The sequence below is a fragment of the Pempheris klunzingeri genome, chromosome 8 (genome assembly GCF_042242105.1).
Source record: "Pempheris klunzingeri isolate RE-2024b chromosome 8, fPemKlu1.hap1, whole genome shotgun sequence".
NCBI classification, from domain to species: Eukaryota; Metazoa; Chordata; class Actinopteri; order Acropomatiformes; family Pempheridae; genus Pempheris; species Pempheris klunzingeri.
The window spans coordinates 18568112-18585114 of NC_092019.1; the positions used below are offsets into that span (position 1 = coordinate 18568112).

The 17003-nt window shown below is 46.7% G+C and overlaps 1 protein-coding gene across 1 annotated transcript in view; it reads left to right on the forward strand.

Annotated features, from left to right (window-relative positions):
* Positions 1–3046: 3046 nt before the first annotated feature.
* pou2f2b (POU class 2 homeobox 2b) overlaps positions 3047–17003 on the forward strand; it is a 38145-nt gene continuing 24188 nt past the window's right edge. The window contains exon 1 of the mRNA XM_070834824.1: positions 3047–3146. Within this exon, the coding sequence (XP_070690925.1) occupies positions 3047–3146 (100 nt within the window). The remainder of the gene's footprint in view (positions 3147–17003) is intronic.

The following is a 17003-nucleotide window of genomic DNA, read 5'->3' on the forward strand; positions in this document are numbered from 1 at the left end:
TTGGTCAGAAGAGTGCGTGGAGGACGAAGGGGTGGATGCTGTAGGTGTTAGCATCCCTCCTCCTCCTCCTCCTCACCTCCCCATCCTCCTCTACCCCTCCAACACCATCTTATTTTCCCCTCCTTCAATCTCACACACCCTCCCTCCATTCCTCTCTTCCACAGACGCGCACAACCACACTACATTCTACAAGAAATAATTGCTTTTGTCTGGAAGGAGTGTAGGGAGGAGGGAAAGGGGGCGCGCATGGCTCCCTCTGTGGAGAGAAGGGGGTCTTTGAAGGACAACTAGTCACTTCTCCTTTCCCTCCTTCTTTCTCCTCTCTCCCCTATTTGCCTCACCTCTCTTCCCCTCCTCTCTCATTTGCTCCCCCCCCCCCCCAGCTTATTCCTTTCTATCTGTTTTCCTCCTCTCCTCTGCCTCCTCTCTCCTCTCCTCTCCTCTCCTCTCCTCCTCTCTCCTCTGTCCTCCTCTTGCTCCCTTCCCCTCCTCTCCCTCATTGGACCTGCGGATGTCATCTGTCATACGTGAAGCGGAGGGAGAAGGACAATAAAACCTGGTTGTCTACCACAGAGGATGACACATTTTTCATAATTAAGAATATGCCAGTTTAGTGTGCAGCACACATTTCTGGACAATATGGCTGTCTGTTGATGACTGAGAAAATGACAAGTCTGGTGATGATAGCAACATCATTCATTTTATGAGCGGTTTCCATTAAAACAGGCCTAACAGCAGCATTAAGTGAGCAGATCTAAACAGTCCTGCGGGATGGGGCTTTCAGGCTCTACAGGAGCAGGAGCTCGCTCATTCCTATTGATTTGCCCGTATTGACTGCGATGTTTAAGGTATAGATTTTTCTATTTAAAAATCTATATCGACAATAATCTGGTGTGTAAACGCCCGGCGTTGACTGATGACGGCCTGTAATTGACAGCGTGTAACATGTCTGTGCCGGGAAGGCAGAGGGCGGGAGGCGAGGAGAGGCATGCTGGGGAGGCCGGCATGCGTGGTCAGGACAGAGGAAACAAGATCTGGGGGCAGGAGAGGAGAAAGAGGAGGAGGAGGAGGAGGAGGAGGGAGGTGGTGAAGATTTCTGTCATGGAGGGGCTCGTCCCTTAACACCCCATTGGCCCTCTTATGTATTTCTATTTGTACCTTCTGTGCGTTTTAAACACGTATTCAGTGCAAGCATGAAAATCGTTCGTGCATGTGGTGCATTCATCTCACTTAGTTTACACGGGTCCAAAAACACACCAAAATGTACTTTCAGGCTGCAGACCGGCTTCACATTTCTCGTGCTCGGAACAGCAGTGGTCGCTCTTGTCTTCCTATAGGCTGTGTGAATAATGTACACCCTCGTCCGCTCAGGAGGGCTTATTAAAAGCAGCAGTGATGAGATAACTTAATTGCGTGCATGCTGGGTATCCTGGTAGGTATTAGCGTTAATCACCTATAGGTATCCATGGATTCTCTTGTCGGGTCTTCATCACTTCCCAAGCAGGCCGGTAGTAATGCACTGATCACCAATGGCATCATTATAGCCGGTATTATTAAGAGGGGGGAAAAAATCCAGAAATCAATACAGGATACCTTTTGCAGCGGTAGTGAAAACGAGGGAGATGGGGGTGGGAGGATGGAGGGAGGGGATGGAGGGGAGGGAGGTGCGGGGGTGGGGTGGTGATGTGTGAGTAGTAGCGGGTCCTCTCTCGCCTCAATGTTGCGGCCAGCCTGGTGGCAGATCGCTACAATCCTGGAGGGAGCCGGGTCGAATGAGCTATTGGGGTTCCCAAATAATAACGGGGACAAACAGACAGACAAAAAAGACACACAGACGGATGGACGGAGATAGGCAAGTGTTCCGATACAACGGGAGACCATAACCGGATTCTATACGCTTTCTTATTTCCCTTGTTTTGTGTTGTAGTGTTGTTGTTGTTTTTTTAAATTATTTATTTACCCACTGTCTCTATTTATTTATCTATTTATTTATTTATTTATTTATCTATCGATTGATTGCGTTTTAATTACTGCCTTGTGACAGAGAGCGAGGGAGGAGGAGCGTCAGGGCCAAGCGCGCGCGTTGTGTTTGTGTGTGCGTGTGGAAGAGTCCGCGTAGCCTCGCCCCCCCCACCACCCCAACCCCCACCCCCACCACCACCGCCACCACACTTGTTTATTTATTTGTTGATGATCGCCTTTAATGAAGCTGTTTTAAATGTGCCCGTGACGCGATCCGCTGCTTCGCGCGAGCGGATGAATGTCTTCTATGTAGCCTTCATGCAAAGGGGAGAGGAGAGGGAGCGCGTGCAGCTAGAGACCAAATACAATAGATCAAACCAAATACTACAGAAATCCAAATAAGACTTTATAACTCCGCTGGCCTTTTACGCCGTCTCGTCTGTTTCTATGTACATAATTTATTGTGGTGTTTTAAACTGCAAAGCGAATACCAAAGCTCAGCCCGGCCGGTGATGCTACAGGAGTAGGCTAGCGACTGTTCTCATGCCTTTTCACACCTACAGGAAACATTAACTGGCGAGGACTGAGAGGATAGAATAAGCTGCCGGGCCTCTATGTTTACTCAAGGAGAGCGCTTTAGGTAACAGAAAGACGCAGGTGCATCAACGACAGGCAGGTGACACACAGCCTTTTATTATAAAACTAACACAATAGGCCTGTAATTGTAACACACAACTTTTCCTGTAGCCTGCAGAAGTCCGATCTCCCGTCTGTCCGTCTGTGTGCTCGTCTGGACTGTAAGCTGCACTCAAGGGGACCATCCTACATATATGTTCTATGCACATTTACACCAAAACTAATGCCGGCCACCAGTCGACGTCCACACATGTAAATAAAAGTGCGCAGCTGGGCTACATGTGTACACACCTAACGGCGAATGTTGTGAGCTCTCCATACCAAATATTTTCCCAAAGCTGTCTACCAGAGAAACGGACGACGGTACAGAAGCTTCAGAAGAGGACAGAGCTTATTACAGTATTTCTGTCAGGTTATTTGCATCAAAACAAGAAGCCGGAGGAAGATCATGTTTGTTCCCTTGCCGGTGCCGTTCGTGTTTCAGAGAACTGCCCCTGACCTCAACGCCTGGCGTCTCAAGTCCCCTCTGGCTCTCCGCTCCAACTCCGGTAAGACATTTTTTTTCTCTTCTCCCTGCTACACATCCTCCATGTCGGTCAGACTCGGCCATGCAGACCCGCCCCGCCTTGCTCGGTGCCGACGCACTTGCAGCGGGGAGAGCTGTCGGCTCACACACCCACTTACACACGCACTCACACTCCTCCGGCTCCTTTTGAAGGCTTAAACGGAGTCCTTTACGCTTGCGGGGCGGCTGTTCGAATCAGAGAAGCTTCCCCGAGCGCGCCGGAGTGTCCAGACTGACTGAAAATTAACTGCGTAAAATGTCCGTTTTTGCTGTCCTTACTGTGGAGCGATGCGCCACCGTCCCGCCCGCGTGTTGGTGAATTTCCTCACCGCCTATGTTCTTTTCTCCGAGTATTTTTCTCTCCTGTCTCCGTACCCATCCTTCCCCTCTCCTCCACTGCCTCCGCCTGAGCCTCAGCCTCCGTCTCTCCCCAACTAGACTCTCGGCAGGCAGGGAATATTCATGCCAACTTATCGATCCTGCGGAGATCGATTCCTGGGCCGGTGGAAGCAGGGAGAGGGGGAGATAGAAGGAGAGAGTAGGTGCACGGAGGAGTACGAACGAACGAGAGGAGAGAGAGAGAAAACACCGTTATTCTCTAGTTTTATTTCACGGGCTACTGTTTTGCAGTTGTGCTTTATTCGTGCATATAATCTAGTTAATGACTCAGGTTTAAGCTTGCAGAACACCTCTGATTCGCCGTGGTGACTGCTTTTGGTCGGACTTGCATGCTGGTTAGGGGACAAGGCTCGCGTCTTTGCAGACACTACTGGAAATAGACTTCCAGTGACTACATCTCTCCGTCCCATCGCTGCTTGGCTGCTGCACGGTTGAAAGCGGAGGAGCAGAGGGAGTGTGGAGTCAGGAAGGGGGAGGGTGCTGGCTGGGGCGCCGTCTGCGTTTCATCTGCGCTGAAGCGGAATAAAAGGACGCATGGTGGGAGCAACCAGGCTGGCTTCAGTGTGTCACTGACTGTCGCCGTGAGAGAGCCCCAGCTCAGTCCAGCTTCGGCTGTTTCTCAGACATGCAACAGCTGTGCAGCCCTTTCCCCCCCAACTACATCTTTGGAGAGAGAGGGATGCGCTGGCTTTAATGAGTTTCTTGTCCTCTATGTGCAGACTGAAGGACTGCACTGTTGTATAGTGGAGTTAGGGACATGTGGTGTCACGTGGCGTTTATTTCCTACATATTTCAGTATTGAAGATATTCACTACTGCATATACATACAGCAACTTGCATGTCAGGGCGTAATGATGCGTAAATGTGGATGGTGTGCACCTTAGCCGGTGGATGGACTCTTAAAGGGGCAGGCAACCCCCCCCCCCCCCCCCCCCCCCATTGCACAGCCCCGCTCTCATTTCCAGATCAGTTCAAGCCCATTTGATTTCAGTGATGCCAGGCTTCACCCTTACTCCACATACTCAGTCAGCAGTGCACAGCATGTGACAGTGAACGGCTAGGTGATGGAGGGGGAGAGAAAAGGAGAGTAGAGGGATGAGAGGGACCTGTTACCCACCGTATCTCAAGAGATATACACAGAGAGGAGAGGTTAGAGGGGTTGGGGGGAGGATGAGGGGAAGAAGTGGGGACCAGGGAGGAGGAGTTTTCACGCTCCGCACATTGAAAAATGGCGAATGTCAGAATGAGATAAAAAAAAATGTGGAAAGAAAGAGCGGGAGAGAGAGAGAAGTGGGTGAAAGTAAGAGTAGATGACAGAGTGAAAAACGAGGAGGGAGAGGAAAACCCAGTTTGAGCCTGAGAGGTGAGAGTAAACCACGGATGAGCCATTATGTTGCAGTGTCCCGGGCCAGGGCCAGCATCTGAATAAGCAGGCAAACTGATGGGATGTGTACACAGGCTGCTGGATCCCTTAGATGGTAGGATAACAGTGATTTACAACGCTATGCTGATTTTAGTCCATTTTGATAACACAGTACAAGGTGCTGTCCTTTTCAAACTCAAAGGGTTGTCGCTAAAAGGGTGCAGGGTCGGTTCAGCATCTCAGGACTGAAACGGGACTGCGCTGTTGTATCCTCAAGAATTGTGCATTGACAAACAACGTAGGACGGCATCACTTTTTTTTTTTTAAATCAACCAAATATACTAAGAGTTGCTACACCACAGAGGCGTCTTCGGTAACTTGTTGTCTAGTTCAGTCGTTGTGCCCTTGAGCTCTAATCTGTGCTTTCCCAGCCTCCACTGGTTGTCCACGCTGGACATTTTTATACCGACACACACACAGGCTTTCAGGGGAGTTGTAGGGCTCTTGACTCAGTTAACTTGTCTCCTTGACTGGTAGCAACTCCTTTACTCATTTGAGTTGGAGCTTTGTGCGAGGTCAGAGGTCACAGCAGGAGTGTTTGACTCAGCCCCACCTGACCCTTCTCTGCCCCCTGTGTTTTCATTCTCTTTCATGTTACAACAGGCCCCGAGCACTCATGCACAACTCCAGTGGGGGCTCACACACACACACACACACACACACAAACACGTTGTCATGAAACAGATGGACCATCATATAGCATAAAACAAGCATGTTAGACCGTTTTCCACCTGGATAGCGAGCCGGTGTAACTGATCCAGGTTTTGTTCTATTTTTAATGCCATTGTGTCTGTGAAGTTACAGGTCAGGCCACTGCTATGTGAGCCGTGCGTGTGTGTGTGTATGTATGTGTGTGTATGTGTAGTAAAGTGGTTTGTGAAGCCATCAGCATTAACTGGCGTATGAAAGTTTAATGGGACATACAGGAGAGACCACAGGTTTCTCACACAGCGCAGGGTTTGATATGATATGATATGATGGGACATCAACGGGACAGGAGACTGCTTTTTCGCTCTGCCCCTCCCCCCACACCCACCCCTTCTTCCTACCACCACCCATCTCTCTCTCTCTCTCTCTCTCTTTCTTTCTCACTCTCTCATACACACACATACACAAACACCTAGATTCACTTCAACTCAGCTATGCACCTTCTGTCACACACCATTAACCACCATCTTCTACCGTATACAGTCTCTCACACACACAGACACACAGAAAGAATTCATATTTCAGACTCACTTTGTTTCTGTCTCTGAATGTAAGACAGAGTAACATTAACCATATGGACATTTGTATTTCCCTTAACCTTTCCTCATCACGTTGGGCCTGTCTGATGTTTGATTCCAAGCAGTGCATTCCAATAAAATGCTCAGCCTTAATCCATTAATCAGTATGTCTACAGTTACGTGTCTGGCTTCCTGGCTACTTTCAAGACATTTCTAAGTGTGTATCGGGCGCTGGCACAGATCTACAGTGGCTGCATGATGTGGGGCCATGCATGTGCTTACCCATTTGCAGAGGGAAAGAGAGAGTGTGTGTATATCTGCGCACAAGCATGAGCACACGTGCAAACTAGTGTGTGTAGGTATAGATCGGTTTGTGGAGGGGAGCGTGCAAGTCGCAGTGTTAACATGATTGCAAATGACAAAATGTCAACCTGGGTTTGTTAGCAACATAATGGGGAATCAATAGACACGAGAAAGATGTCAATACTACATGCTTTATTGCATTAAGCTACCTCTCTCCTTCTCTGTGGCCCTCTCTCTCCTCTTCTTTTCCCTTTCCCTCCCACTCCCTCCTGCTCTCTGTCACAATACAATTCTCTCTCCCTCCTCTCCTCTCCCTGTGGTAGTAGAATTAGATTGCAGTATATGAGCCAGCCACAGGGCCCTGAATGCAGCAGGCTGATGGCAGAATGCTTCGAGAGCTAATGGGTTCGGCTATTTACGTATATTAGGCTCACGCAGATGCCCCCGTCACAGTTTCGCAACATGACCATGTCCAAAGGAGACGCAGCAGTGACGTCTTGCGTTTAACTGATAGACTAAACTGATGTATGCAATGAGACAGAATTTGAAAGAGAAAAAAAATTAAAGAAATCATAGGACATTAATAAAATCGTCTGGCAACAGAAAATGCTTGTTTATGACAATATTGCATAATTTCTCAGCATGCAAGCAGCTCTTCTGTACTTCAGGTGACAGTATTCTGTTTAAATTGATACAAAGCATTAGGGAATTAAACCTGTTACATGGTTTTAGATTAATCCAAAGAAATCCAGTGTGTGACGATAACACTCATTTGTGTTGTTGCGACGTTTGAAAATTTTAATCCTATTAACTGTTTTCTGTGTTTTATGGATTTGCACAGGTGTCCATATGTGCCAGTTGATTGTATTTATATATAGTGTGTGGATTTGTGTGTGTGTGTGTGTGTGTATGCAGTGATGTGTGTGTTGACTGAGACTAATGTAGTATTAATGCTGATGAGGTCCCACAGCTCATTAGCAACAGTGAGTGGTATTGAGTTTCTCCTGGGGAACAGGACACACACACACACACACACACACACACACACACACACACACACACACACACACACATTGCACAAACAGTACATCCCAATCAGCCATTAGTGAATTAATAACTATCACCATATACATATAAACACTCTCACCAAAGAATGACCTTTACACATGTGCTTTTAAATATGCACAGTCCAACAAAGACACTTAGAGCACAAACAGCAGGACACTGCAACAGCATCATCTAAAGAGCTTGAATTCACTACACACTATGTCATCAGATTGGCACACACACATACAAAGACTCACACTCTCAGGGATAATTTGTGCACTTGGTCGGTGTGTCCAGTGAAATACAGCCCAGCATTAGTCCTAATCAGGGGCCGGGTGAGCAGGCCACTTAATCAGACCTATCACCTGGAGAACACACAGACAGAGGGATAGATGGTGTGTGTGTGTGTGTGTGTGTGTGTGTGTGTGTGTGTGTGTGTGTGTGTGTGTGTGTGTGTGTGTGTGTGTGTGTGTGTGTGTGTGTGTGTGTGTGTGTGTGTGTGTGTGTGTGTGTGTGCGCGCGCATGCGTGTGCATGTGCGGGTGTGTGTGCAGGCAGTTAATCAACACATCAGCAGGAATAAACTCATACAAACCACCTGACTCCATTCTGCGTATTGATTTATACTTCTTTCTTGTTGCCTCTCTCTCTCTGTCTCTCTCTCTCTATCAATAACATACAGATGATGTACATACTGAGAAGTCAAGCATACTTGACCTCCACATGGGGGACGTCCTGTTCTCCTCTGAGTGCGAATGTGTGGACGCTCAGTCAGAGGTGGCCAGGCTGTGATCAGGGTTGGAGAGGGCTTTCGCCACATGCGGCCAATCACCCCACATCAGACTAGGCAGTCAAAACAAGCCTTTGAACTCCCGCTGAACATATTGAACACTTGATTAGCTGATTTTAGTGCTATTTTTCACCCAAGATTGCCTGATTTATTCAAGCAACAGTGGATATGCTCGGCGGCAGACTCCCTGCATTCCCATGGTCAGACGGACCAAAGCTTCACGCGTTTCATTGCAGCAAAACTTGCAACAACTGGACGGGTTTTTTGCTGACATGACTGTGGTCTCATAAACAGACCAACAATGTGTTTTCTCCAGCCGCTGTCTTTTTTTGTTGTTGATTGCCGCAAGCTGTCACCTCTGCCACCCTGCTCATGTGCCAATACATTTAGATAATAAAAAACACCAATAAAATCCAGGGGTTTGATTGGGTGGCTCCCCTTAGCCCACTAGAGCGGCGGACTAAATCAGGGGTTCTTCTCTCCATTTCATTTAGCTGATAAGATTTATGGTAATGAAGGGGTCCTATTAACCTTTGGGGTTCCACTGCTGTCCTTCAGAGTGAGGCTGGATGAGAGTGCTTACCGCTCTGGTTTTGAGGCGGAGGCAGCGAACACGTCTGCTATAAGCAATGTCACATCATCGCAAATGCACTCTCCGGAGTGCTTACACACACAGCTCACACACACTCACACACACACACACATGCACAACGGAGCCTCTCCAAAAGCAGCGCAGCCCTTTGAGAGAGTTGAATGCATGTTTAATCTCCCTCCTCTCTTTCTCTTCTCTGCATTTTCCCTGTTCTTTATCCCCTCTATCCTTCCTGCTCTCCATCCTTCTCTTGGCATGAGCTCTCTGTTCAGAAATTAATCTGTTGTACTCCACCACCTCCTCTCCCTCTCGTTCCCTTGTGCAATCTCTTTTACTCTGCCTTTCTTTTATAAGTGCACAGTCCCACTCTTTTTCTCATTGCTTGTGAAAGCATGTGCTAAGATATTAGAAATACTCCAGAGTTAACAAAAAATATGTGATAGAATTTTAACTTATTCCAATATATTTCTTTTCCTGCCTGAATTAATTAATTGTAGATTTTGACACCTCCTCCAGTGCACTGCTAATTACTCCAGCTGAGCTCCCTTTCTACCTGCGTCTATCCATACAAACAATATCCACTAGCTGTCTGTAAATATTAGGGGGCAAGGAGAAAGGGGGGATGACAGAGGGAGGCGTTAACCCCTCCTTCTTCTGTACAAGGGCTGCACCCCTCTGTCCCTTTGTCTGCTTGTAAAAGGGGCGAAGGAGGAGGCCCGAGCAGGGGGGGGCGAAGGAGTGACTAAGTGACCTCTCTCTCCCCTTTCTTTTGACGCTTCCATGTTCTGTCCATTTTGTTGTGCACATCCCTCTCCCTCCCTCCTCTTTCATCCTCTTTCGTTCCCCCTTTTTTCAGCCTGGTTAAGTCGCCATGGCTGTTGGCCTCATATGCCCCCCCCCCGCCCCTCTCTCTCTCTCCCTCTCTCTCTCCCCGCATCTTTGGCAGCAGCAGCCTGGTTGCCAAAGTGTCTGTAGGACACATTAAGGCCCATAAAAGCCTGGTCTGCGGTCGCACTCTTAACCACCAGTCAGAGGTAGTTTACAAAAGTGACTTTAAATGAGTCTGTGATTACCCTGGAACATGGAGAGATACTGAAGTGGCCAAGAGAGTGTGAGACAAGGCCGGAGCGTCGGAAAGAAGGAGAGAAAGAGCGGCTCTTGGATGTTTCTTGAGTCTCTTAAGGAAAATTGAACAGAAACGGCTATTTGTTTCTCCCACAGCTAAGAGCTAAAAAGGCTACCTGAGTGGAACAAGCAATGAAAAGTTGTAATCCAAATTTCCTGCTGCCCACCCCCTTCATCACAACCTGCTCTCCCCTTCCCTCCCCGTCACCCCTCTTTCTAATTGGCCACATGCTGCCTTGAGTGACAAGTGTAATCATCAGTCAAATTATGATGGGGGGAGAAGGTGGAGGCCAGGGGAGGTGGAGGAGGAAGAGAGGAACAGCAGAAGGTGGTTGTGGGGTGGGGGTTGAAAGGAAGTGCTTTGATCAGAGATAGAGAGGGGGTGAGTGGGCAAACAGACAGAGCTACATGGAAACCTGCTGTCCACACACCTGCTGCTTCGTAGATGGGCAACATTAGCACCCTCAGACCTCAGTGTACTATAGCACATCACAGACAGGCTTTCTAACAGCCCTCTGTCACCACAGTATGAGAAAATTGTTGCGAGTGTCATACAATGTAAATACTACTGAACTTGGACTTGTCTCTGCTTTTCATTTCAACCCAAGTAGCAACAAACCTCATCTGCTGTCATTACAACTGCAACACAGACTAGAACAATAAAAACGCTGGGTGTGGTAGCAGCATGGTCTTTGATTCTCATTTGGGCACACCAGGGCAGGTCCGTGTTATATTTGGACGCACTTTGTTAGCGAGAGCAGATGTTAGCTCTCCAGCCAGCTAACGAGGTTTACAGTAATTAGGAGTGCTGATGAAGCGCTTTGATTCTCCGGCTGTGGCGGCCCTCTCATTAGCAGCTAGCTAGCTAGCGCTGCAGCAGGCGCTCCAGTCACATCCTATTAGGCGGCTCAATGTACACTCTGAATTAGGAGCGGGAGATTAAGTGGAGATGAAAACTGTCTGCGTACACACAGATAAACACACACACACACACACACACACACACACACACACACATGCATGCGTGCACATGCATACACACAAAGACACACATAAATTCTGACTGTTTTTAAAAAAAAAAGCAAAGTCCACATACGCTCACTGTTATAATGAGGTTAGTAGAGGAAAATTCCTCCTTTGGAACTAGCCAAAGATTTAATAAGATACTAATTGGCCCGTGTTGCACTGAACACAAAGCATCCCTCAAACTTAAACATGTGCCAAGTGCCAAGTTTTAATGAAATGGGCTTGTGTAAGAGTGCTTCTCAGAGAAACAGACAAATGTAACAAACAGGAAGGGAGCTTGTTCGTTTGTATGTTTGTTCACGTGTGTATGATTGAAGGAGGTGGAATATTTCCCTGTTCCTTATGAATTAAAGAAAACAAAAAGGCAACCTTGAAATTACTCTAACACCCTTTTTTCTCTCCTTTTCTTCTCCTTCGTCAATACTCGCTGCATGCTCCACTCTGCTCTCTCTCTCTCTCTCTCTCTCTCTCTCTCTCGTCTTTTGTGTGATGGAGTGATTATTGAGGACGTGGCTCCTGTGTTTAACGCTGGTTGATGAAGTCTGCCTTTGTCTGTCTGCGCTAACCTGTCGCAAACGGGACACCGCTTATAGCAAAATCAATACACAGAGTAGAAGAGAGAGAGGCTTGGCAAGGGAGGTAGAGAAAAGAAAGGAGGGGGAGGGGTTGGGGGGGGCGTTCGAAGGTAGATGAATGCAACGGGAGAGAGGAGCGAGGATAGAACAGGAAGTCATTAGAAAGAAAAGGGAGGAGAGTAAGATGCAAAGAAGTTTAAATACTCCACCGCTGTTGAAATGTGGTGACGGGAATGACTGCTGTCACTCAAAGTGCCTGTGTGTGTGTGTGTGTGTGTGTGTGTGTGTGTGTGTTTATGTGTGTGTAAATCAGGGCATTTATATGTTTATGTTTGTCTTGCCTGAGTGTGGCCTTGACCAAGGGGTGGTGGTGCTTGTGATTGTTTAAGTGCGTGTAACCCAGGATGAAGGTACAGTCCCCATCTGTGTATGACGATCAGTGTGTGTGTGTGTGTGTGTGTGTGTGTGTGTGTGTGTGTGTGTGTGTGTGTGTGTGTGTGTGAGAGAGACAGAGAGGGCTCCGTTTGCTTCCACTCCCCAGAGTCGAAGCTAGTGTGGAGAGGAGAGGGGAGCGACAGAGGGACAAGGAGAAGGACGGAGGAGTAGAGGAGCATAGGATAGGGAGAAAGAGAGGTGCAGGGGATGAGCGGGGGGGTGGCAGTTGTGTGAGAGAGGCACAGCTGGGAAATGAGAAATGCAACCCCCCCCCCCCCCCCCGTATACTACCACCTTACACTCACACATGCGGCACACACATACACACACGATCCCCATCTCTTTATCCTCCCCTCAGGAAAGAAGGGGTGGGGGTGGAGGTGGAGGGGGGTGAAGGGAAGGGAGAGGCAGGGGGGATAGGAAGAGATGGAGAAGGGGACAGATAGGGGCATTAAAATTCATGGCCTTTTTTTTTTATTTTCCCTGCTGAAAATCAATAGTGTTTACTATGAATGAGTGGAACAGTGGACAACAGTGGTGCCGGGGGGACAGAAAGAGACAGAAGGAAGGAGGAGAGGAGGAGGAAGAAAGGAGACAGAGGGAGAGAGGGAGAGGTAAAGAGGAGGAGGGGTGACTTTATTGCGATAGGCAGAAGAACCAGAGGCCAAGGTTAAAGACCAGCAGGGGCAGAGAGACAGAGAGAGATAGAAGCACAAAGTAAATTCAGTTGTCTTCTAAAACAGACATACTGCCCTGTAAATGCATATTTACTGTTGGCTATCATAAGAACGTAATGTAATGTAAATCATAATCTGCCCCGCCGTAATGTCCCCTGCTGTAATACCAACTGTTCCACTGTCTTTACTTTTCTAACTTTCCATTCCTCATTCCTCGCTTCGGCTGACTCTACCTTTCAAAAACAGTGTGTGTGTGTGTTAATTGGCAGCCCACAAACACCACTGACATGGTCTCTGGCAAACAAAGAGCAGACCCACACACATGCACGCACAAGCCGTTCCTGTCTCAAACACACACACACACACTCACACACACACACACACACACACACAAACTCCAGACCAGTTCACACTGAGTTGTTCAGCAACCCTGACCCTGTTTCCTGCTGCTGAAAGCCTGGAAGTTCAGGATGGCTTACCAGTGTTTTGATTAAGCACTGCCTGTGTGTCTCACACCACTTGATCAAAGAAGAAAAACAGTCTTGTTGTTTTTTTTTATTTTTATTTTTTCATTTTGTTTTTTACTGGATGTGGACCCTACATGTTTCATAGCAATCAAAGCTTTTAAAATAGTTATGTATTTTCACTGCTGGCAAAATTCTGTCAGTAAATAGAAAATAGATCATTTAAGGGTGAAACGCTAGTTCTAGATTACAGAAAAGTTTTGTTTTTCTCTCTTTTTTTTGTTGCATTTCTTTCTTTTCTACATGTATGATATCAGATTCTCAGCATGGAGTTTGTATTTTCGGGTATGTGCCGGCGTGTAGGTGTGCATGGCTATCTTGTGTGTATAAGCCCCTGTCATTGTGCACACACTAATGTGTTCCTGCATTATCGTGCATGTTGAAGTGTGTGTGTGTTTGTTTTCTGTTTTTGTGTGTGTTTGTTTTCTGTTTGTGTGTGTGTGTGTGTGTGTGTGTGTGTGTGTGTGTGTGAGTTGTGCAGGGGGTGATATATATTCAGGCAGTTCATGCATTATGGAGAGTGCAGGTGAGAGCGTCTAAATGTGAACTGCTGGTATGTGGAGGGTTCAGGGCCAATCTCACTGAAGCTTTTGTATTCGCATAGCATCTCCATTTCAAATCGGCCTGTCAAAAGCCAGCAGCATGTTTTATTCAGCAACAGATATTGATCACATATTATGCATACATACCAAATCTATATTGCATACCAAATCCAAGCTTTTGATATTTATATGATACTGCTTTGCGAATATGCTGAATGCAGAATGTAGGTGTTATGTGCATAAACTCTTTGGTGATGCAAAATATATTTTGGGGTTTTTTGCAGCTGCAGTTTTTTTTGATGTAGTAATAGTATGCAGTAATGTTGATCAGGCATGGAAGTTGGGAGCTTGGAATGACTTGTTTACTGGTCAAAGGCGAGGAATCCATTCAGCTGCTATGCGAGTGTGGGTTTGGGCGTGGGTGTTCATTACTTCGACTCTTCAAAAGACCAAAGTGGATGTTGTGTGCTAACTTCAATTTCTCAATCCACTTACCGTTCTTCTAGTTTCTTGGTAGAAATGACCTCGAAGCATCCATATACATTAACAGCCAGCATTTCACTACACCGGCTTCTCTTTGTCTATCACCGTGTTTTTCCATCAATAGTTCTCCACGTGTTAAACTGAAGACCCGAGGCCATCTCTGCCCCTCTATCATGTGCCGGTTTTTACCATCACGCTGCATAGGTGCTGCACTAAATCTCCCTTCTCTAAATGACTGGAGTGGATGAGAGGTCAAAGTATATGGGGGAGGAGGACAATGCAGGCTTTAGCTGTGATGGAGCTTGCTTTTTCACCCTTTATGAGCAGAGGTGGCCCATTTGCTCAATGGGATCTGAGGAAGGTAAATGCTGGTTTGTTAGGAAATGACCACATGACCCCCCCTTACCCATTTTCTTACTGAGGTTGAATTCAATGTTTTCATTAGCTATCTGTCTTGTACCTCATGAATTTCTTTTTTCGACCATCTTGTCCCCCCCCTCTCCCTCTCTCCCTCTCCCTCTCTCTCTCTCTATCTCTCTATCTCTCTCTCCCTCTCTCTCTCTCTCTCAGTGTACTCTGTTCCCTTAGCGACCGTTTCCAAGGTGCCCATTCCCAAGGGCTGGAGGAGGGGTCCAGTGATGTCATGCATGCATAACTCTACACCTGTAATTCGTGTCCTGTTCTCCCTTCCTCTCTGTCTTTGTCACATTTTTCTTTACTCCCTGCTTTCTCCTCATTTGCAGTTTTTTTTTCTACTTTACTGTTTTTTCTGTCCAATCTGTTTCACCTCATCTCAAAGGCTTTTGTACACTGTCCTTTCTCTTTTTTTTTCCTTCCTCTGGGGCTATATTACACATCCCAAAAGTACTTTTCCTCCATCTTCCCGCCACAGCAAAATTCTCTTTAGGAATGGCTTTGATTTTTTTCCAGATTTTGATTTAAACTTGTGAAAATGTGAGTGTTTAATTTTAACAGTATGGAGCAGTGACGCTTATCTTTTTACTAGCTGGTAAGAGACAGACAGTTGAGCTGCCCTCTGTCCACAGTGTACATGACTCTCTACATCTGCTCCATGTTTAAAAGGTCATTTGTCAAACCTGACATTTTCTGCCCTTACCAAAGGTTTCCTCAATATCCAGCCCGACTCCCCCATTCAGCGTTTATGTTTTTTCATCTATTTGTTTGTTTTTTTTTAAACCTTTTCTGACAATGCGTTCCTCTTCAGTGTCAAAAGATATCAAGGGAGTAGGAGGCTGAATTCTATCATCTTGTAATGTTCAATAAACAAAGGAATGACAGATGTGTTCCCCCACATTGGTGTGTGTGTGTGTGCGTGTGTGCGTGCGTGCGTGCGTGTGTGCGTGCGTGTGTGTGTGTGTGCGCGGTGTGGGTCTGGGTTATCAGGGTAATGGGGCCAAGGATTCCATGAAATGTAAGTTGCAACCGGAAGTGTAGTGAGTGGGCACTTGCACACACACTCAATTAGGGATTAATGTGCGTGCATGTGTGTGTGTGTGCCAGCAGGATGTTTTTACTCAGCACAGGTTGTCACTCTCCTGGCCCCCCCCCCCCATGTGCCTTTTGTTCCACCGCTATTCCACCATTTTGGTTTTTGTCCCGGACAAAAAGAGGCCCCACAGCAAGACCCCCTACCTGAACACAGCCTCCCTCCTGATATTTTTCAAAGCTCCCCCTCCAACTCACACTCTCTCCCTCTCTCATCTCAAATCCTTTCTCTCCTGTCCTCTCTGTCGCTCAAATTCAAATTAGCTCAAATTCACTTGTGTGGCTGTAATCAAATTCAGTATTGCAAAAGCACACTTCACAAGTACAATAAATTACAATGTAAGAAAAAAGAAAACAAATTACTACACTATACTTTACACTATGAATCACACTATATAACTACATTATTATGCAATGTACTATAATGGAAGAAAAGCAAATTATTCTAAACAAATCATTATAATGTAAATATGTATGTATGTGTATATATATATATATATGATAAGATATAATGTCTTTATTTAACTCTTGATCTTTTTGTAAAGTACTTGGTTCTTATGACTGTATACCGGCAGGAAGTGCTCCTGCCTCTGCCAAGTCCCCAGAAACAGCACAGGCCTGTCTGGGCATTGTGGCCTCGTCCCACTCTGTCTTGTAAGTCACATTATACACATTTTCACGACATTAATGTGAGCAGGGAGCCAACAGGAAGTCAAGTCATCTCAGCCAGAGGAAGTCCGTAACATGCAGCAGCTCTTAACCAGCTCAGCTGGAAATGGACTCTAATGCACATACAGTTCTCTGTGGGCCCCAGAAGGCAGAAGCCTGATAAAAACTGTTGGCGTATGTGCCCAGTGAGCATCTTACAGACATGATATCCAGTTCTGTTAATACATCCATGGCCTCTACCCTTTGTTGTTCAAAGTTTTCTAGGGGTTGCCAGGTTAGTCTGTATCCATCAGTCTCAATGGTCACGATGTGGTAACTCCGTGCGTATTTCGTTAATGTCTTTTCCAGCCTCTCGCTCTGCCTTTGCTTAGCGGAGTGCTGTGGTGATGGGAGTGCTCTGGTGGGCTTGTTGAATGAACTCTGTGGTTGTGCTGACAAATCAATGATAAAGAGTAATGACATCAACAATGTAATGTATCTCCTTGTGCTTTCATTGACT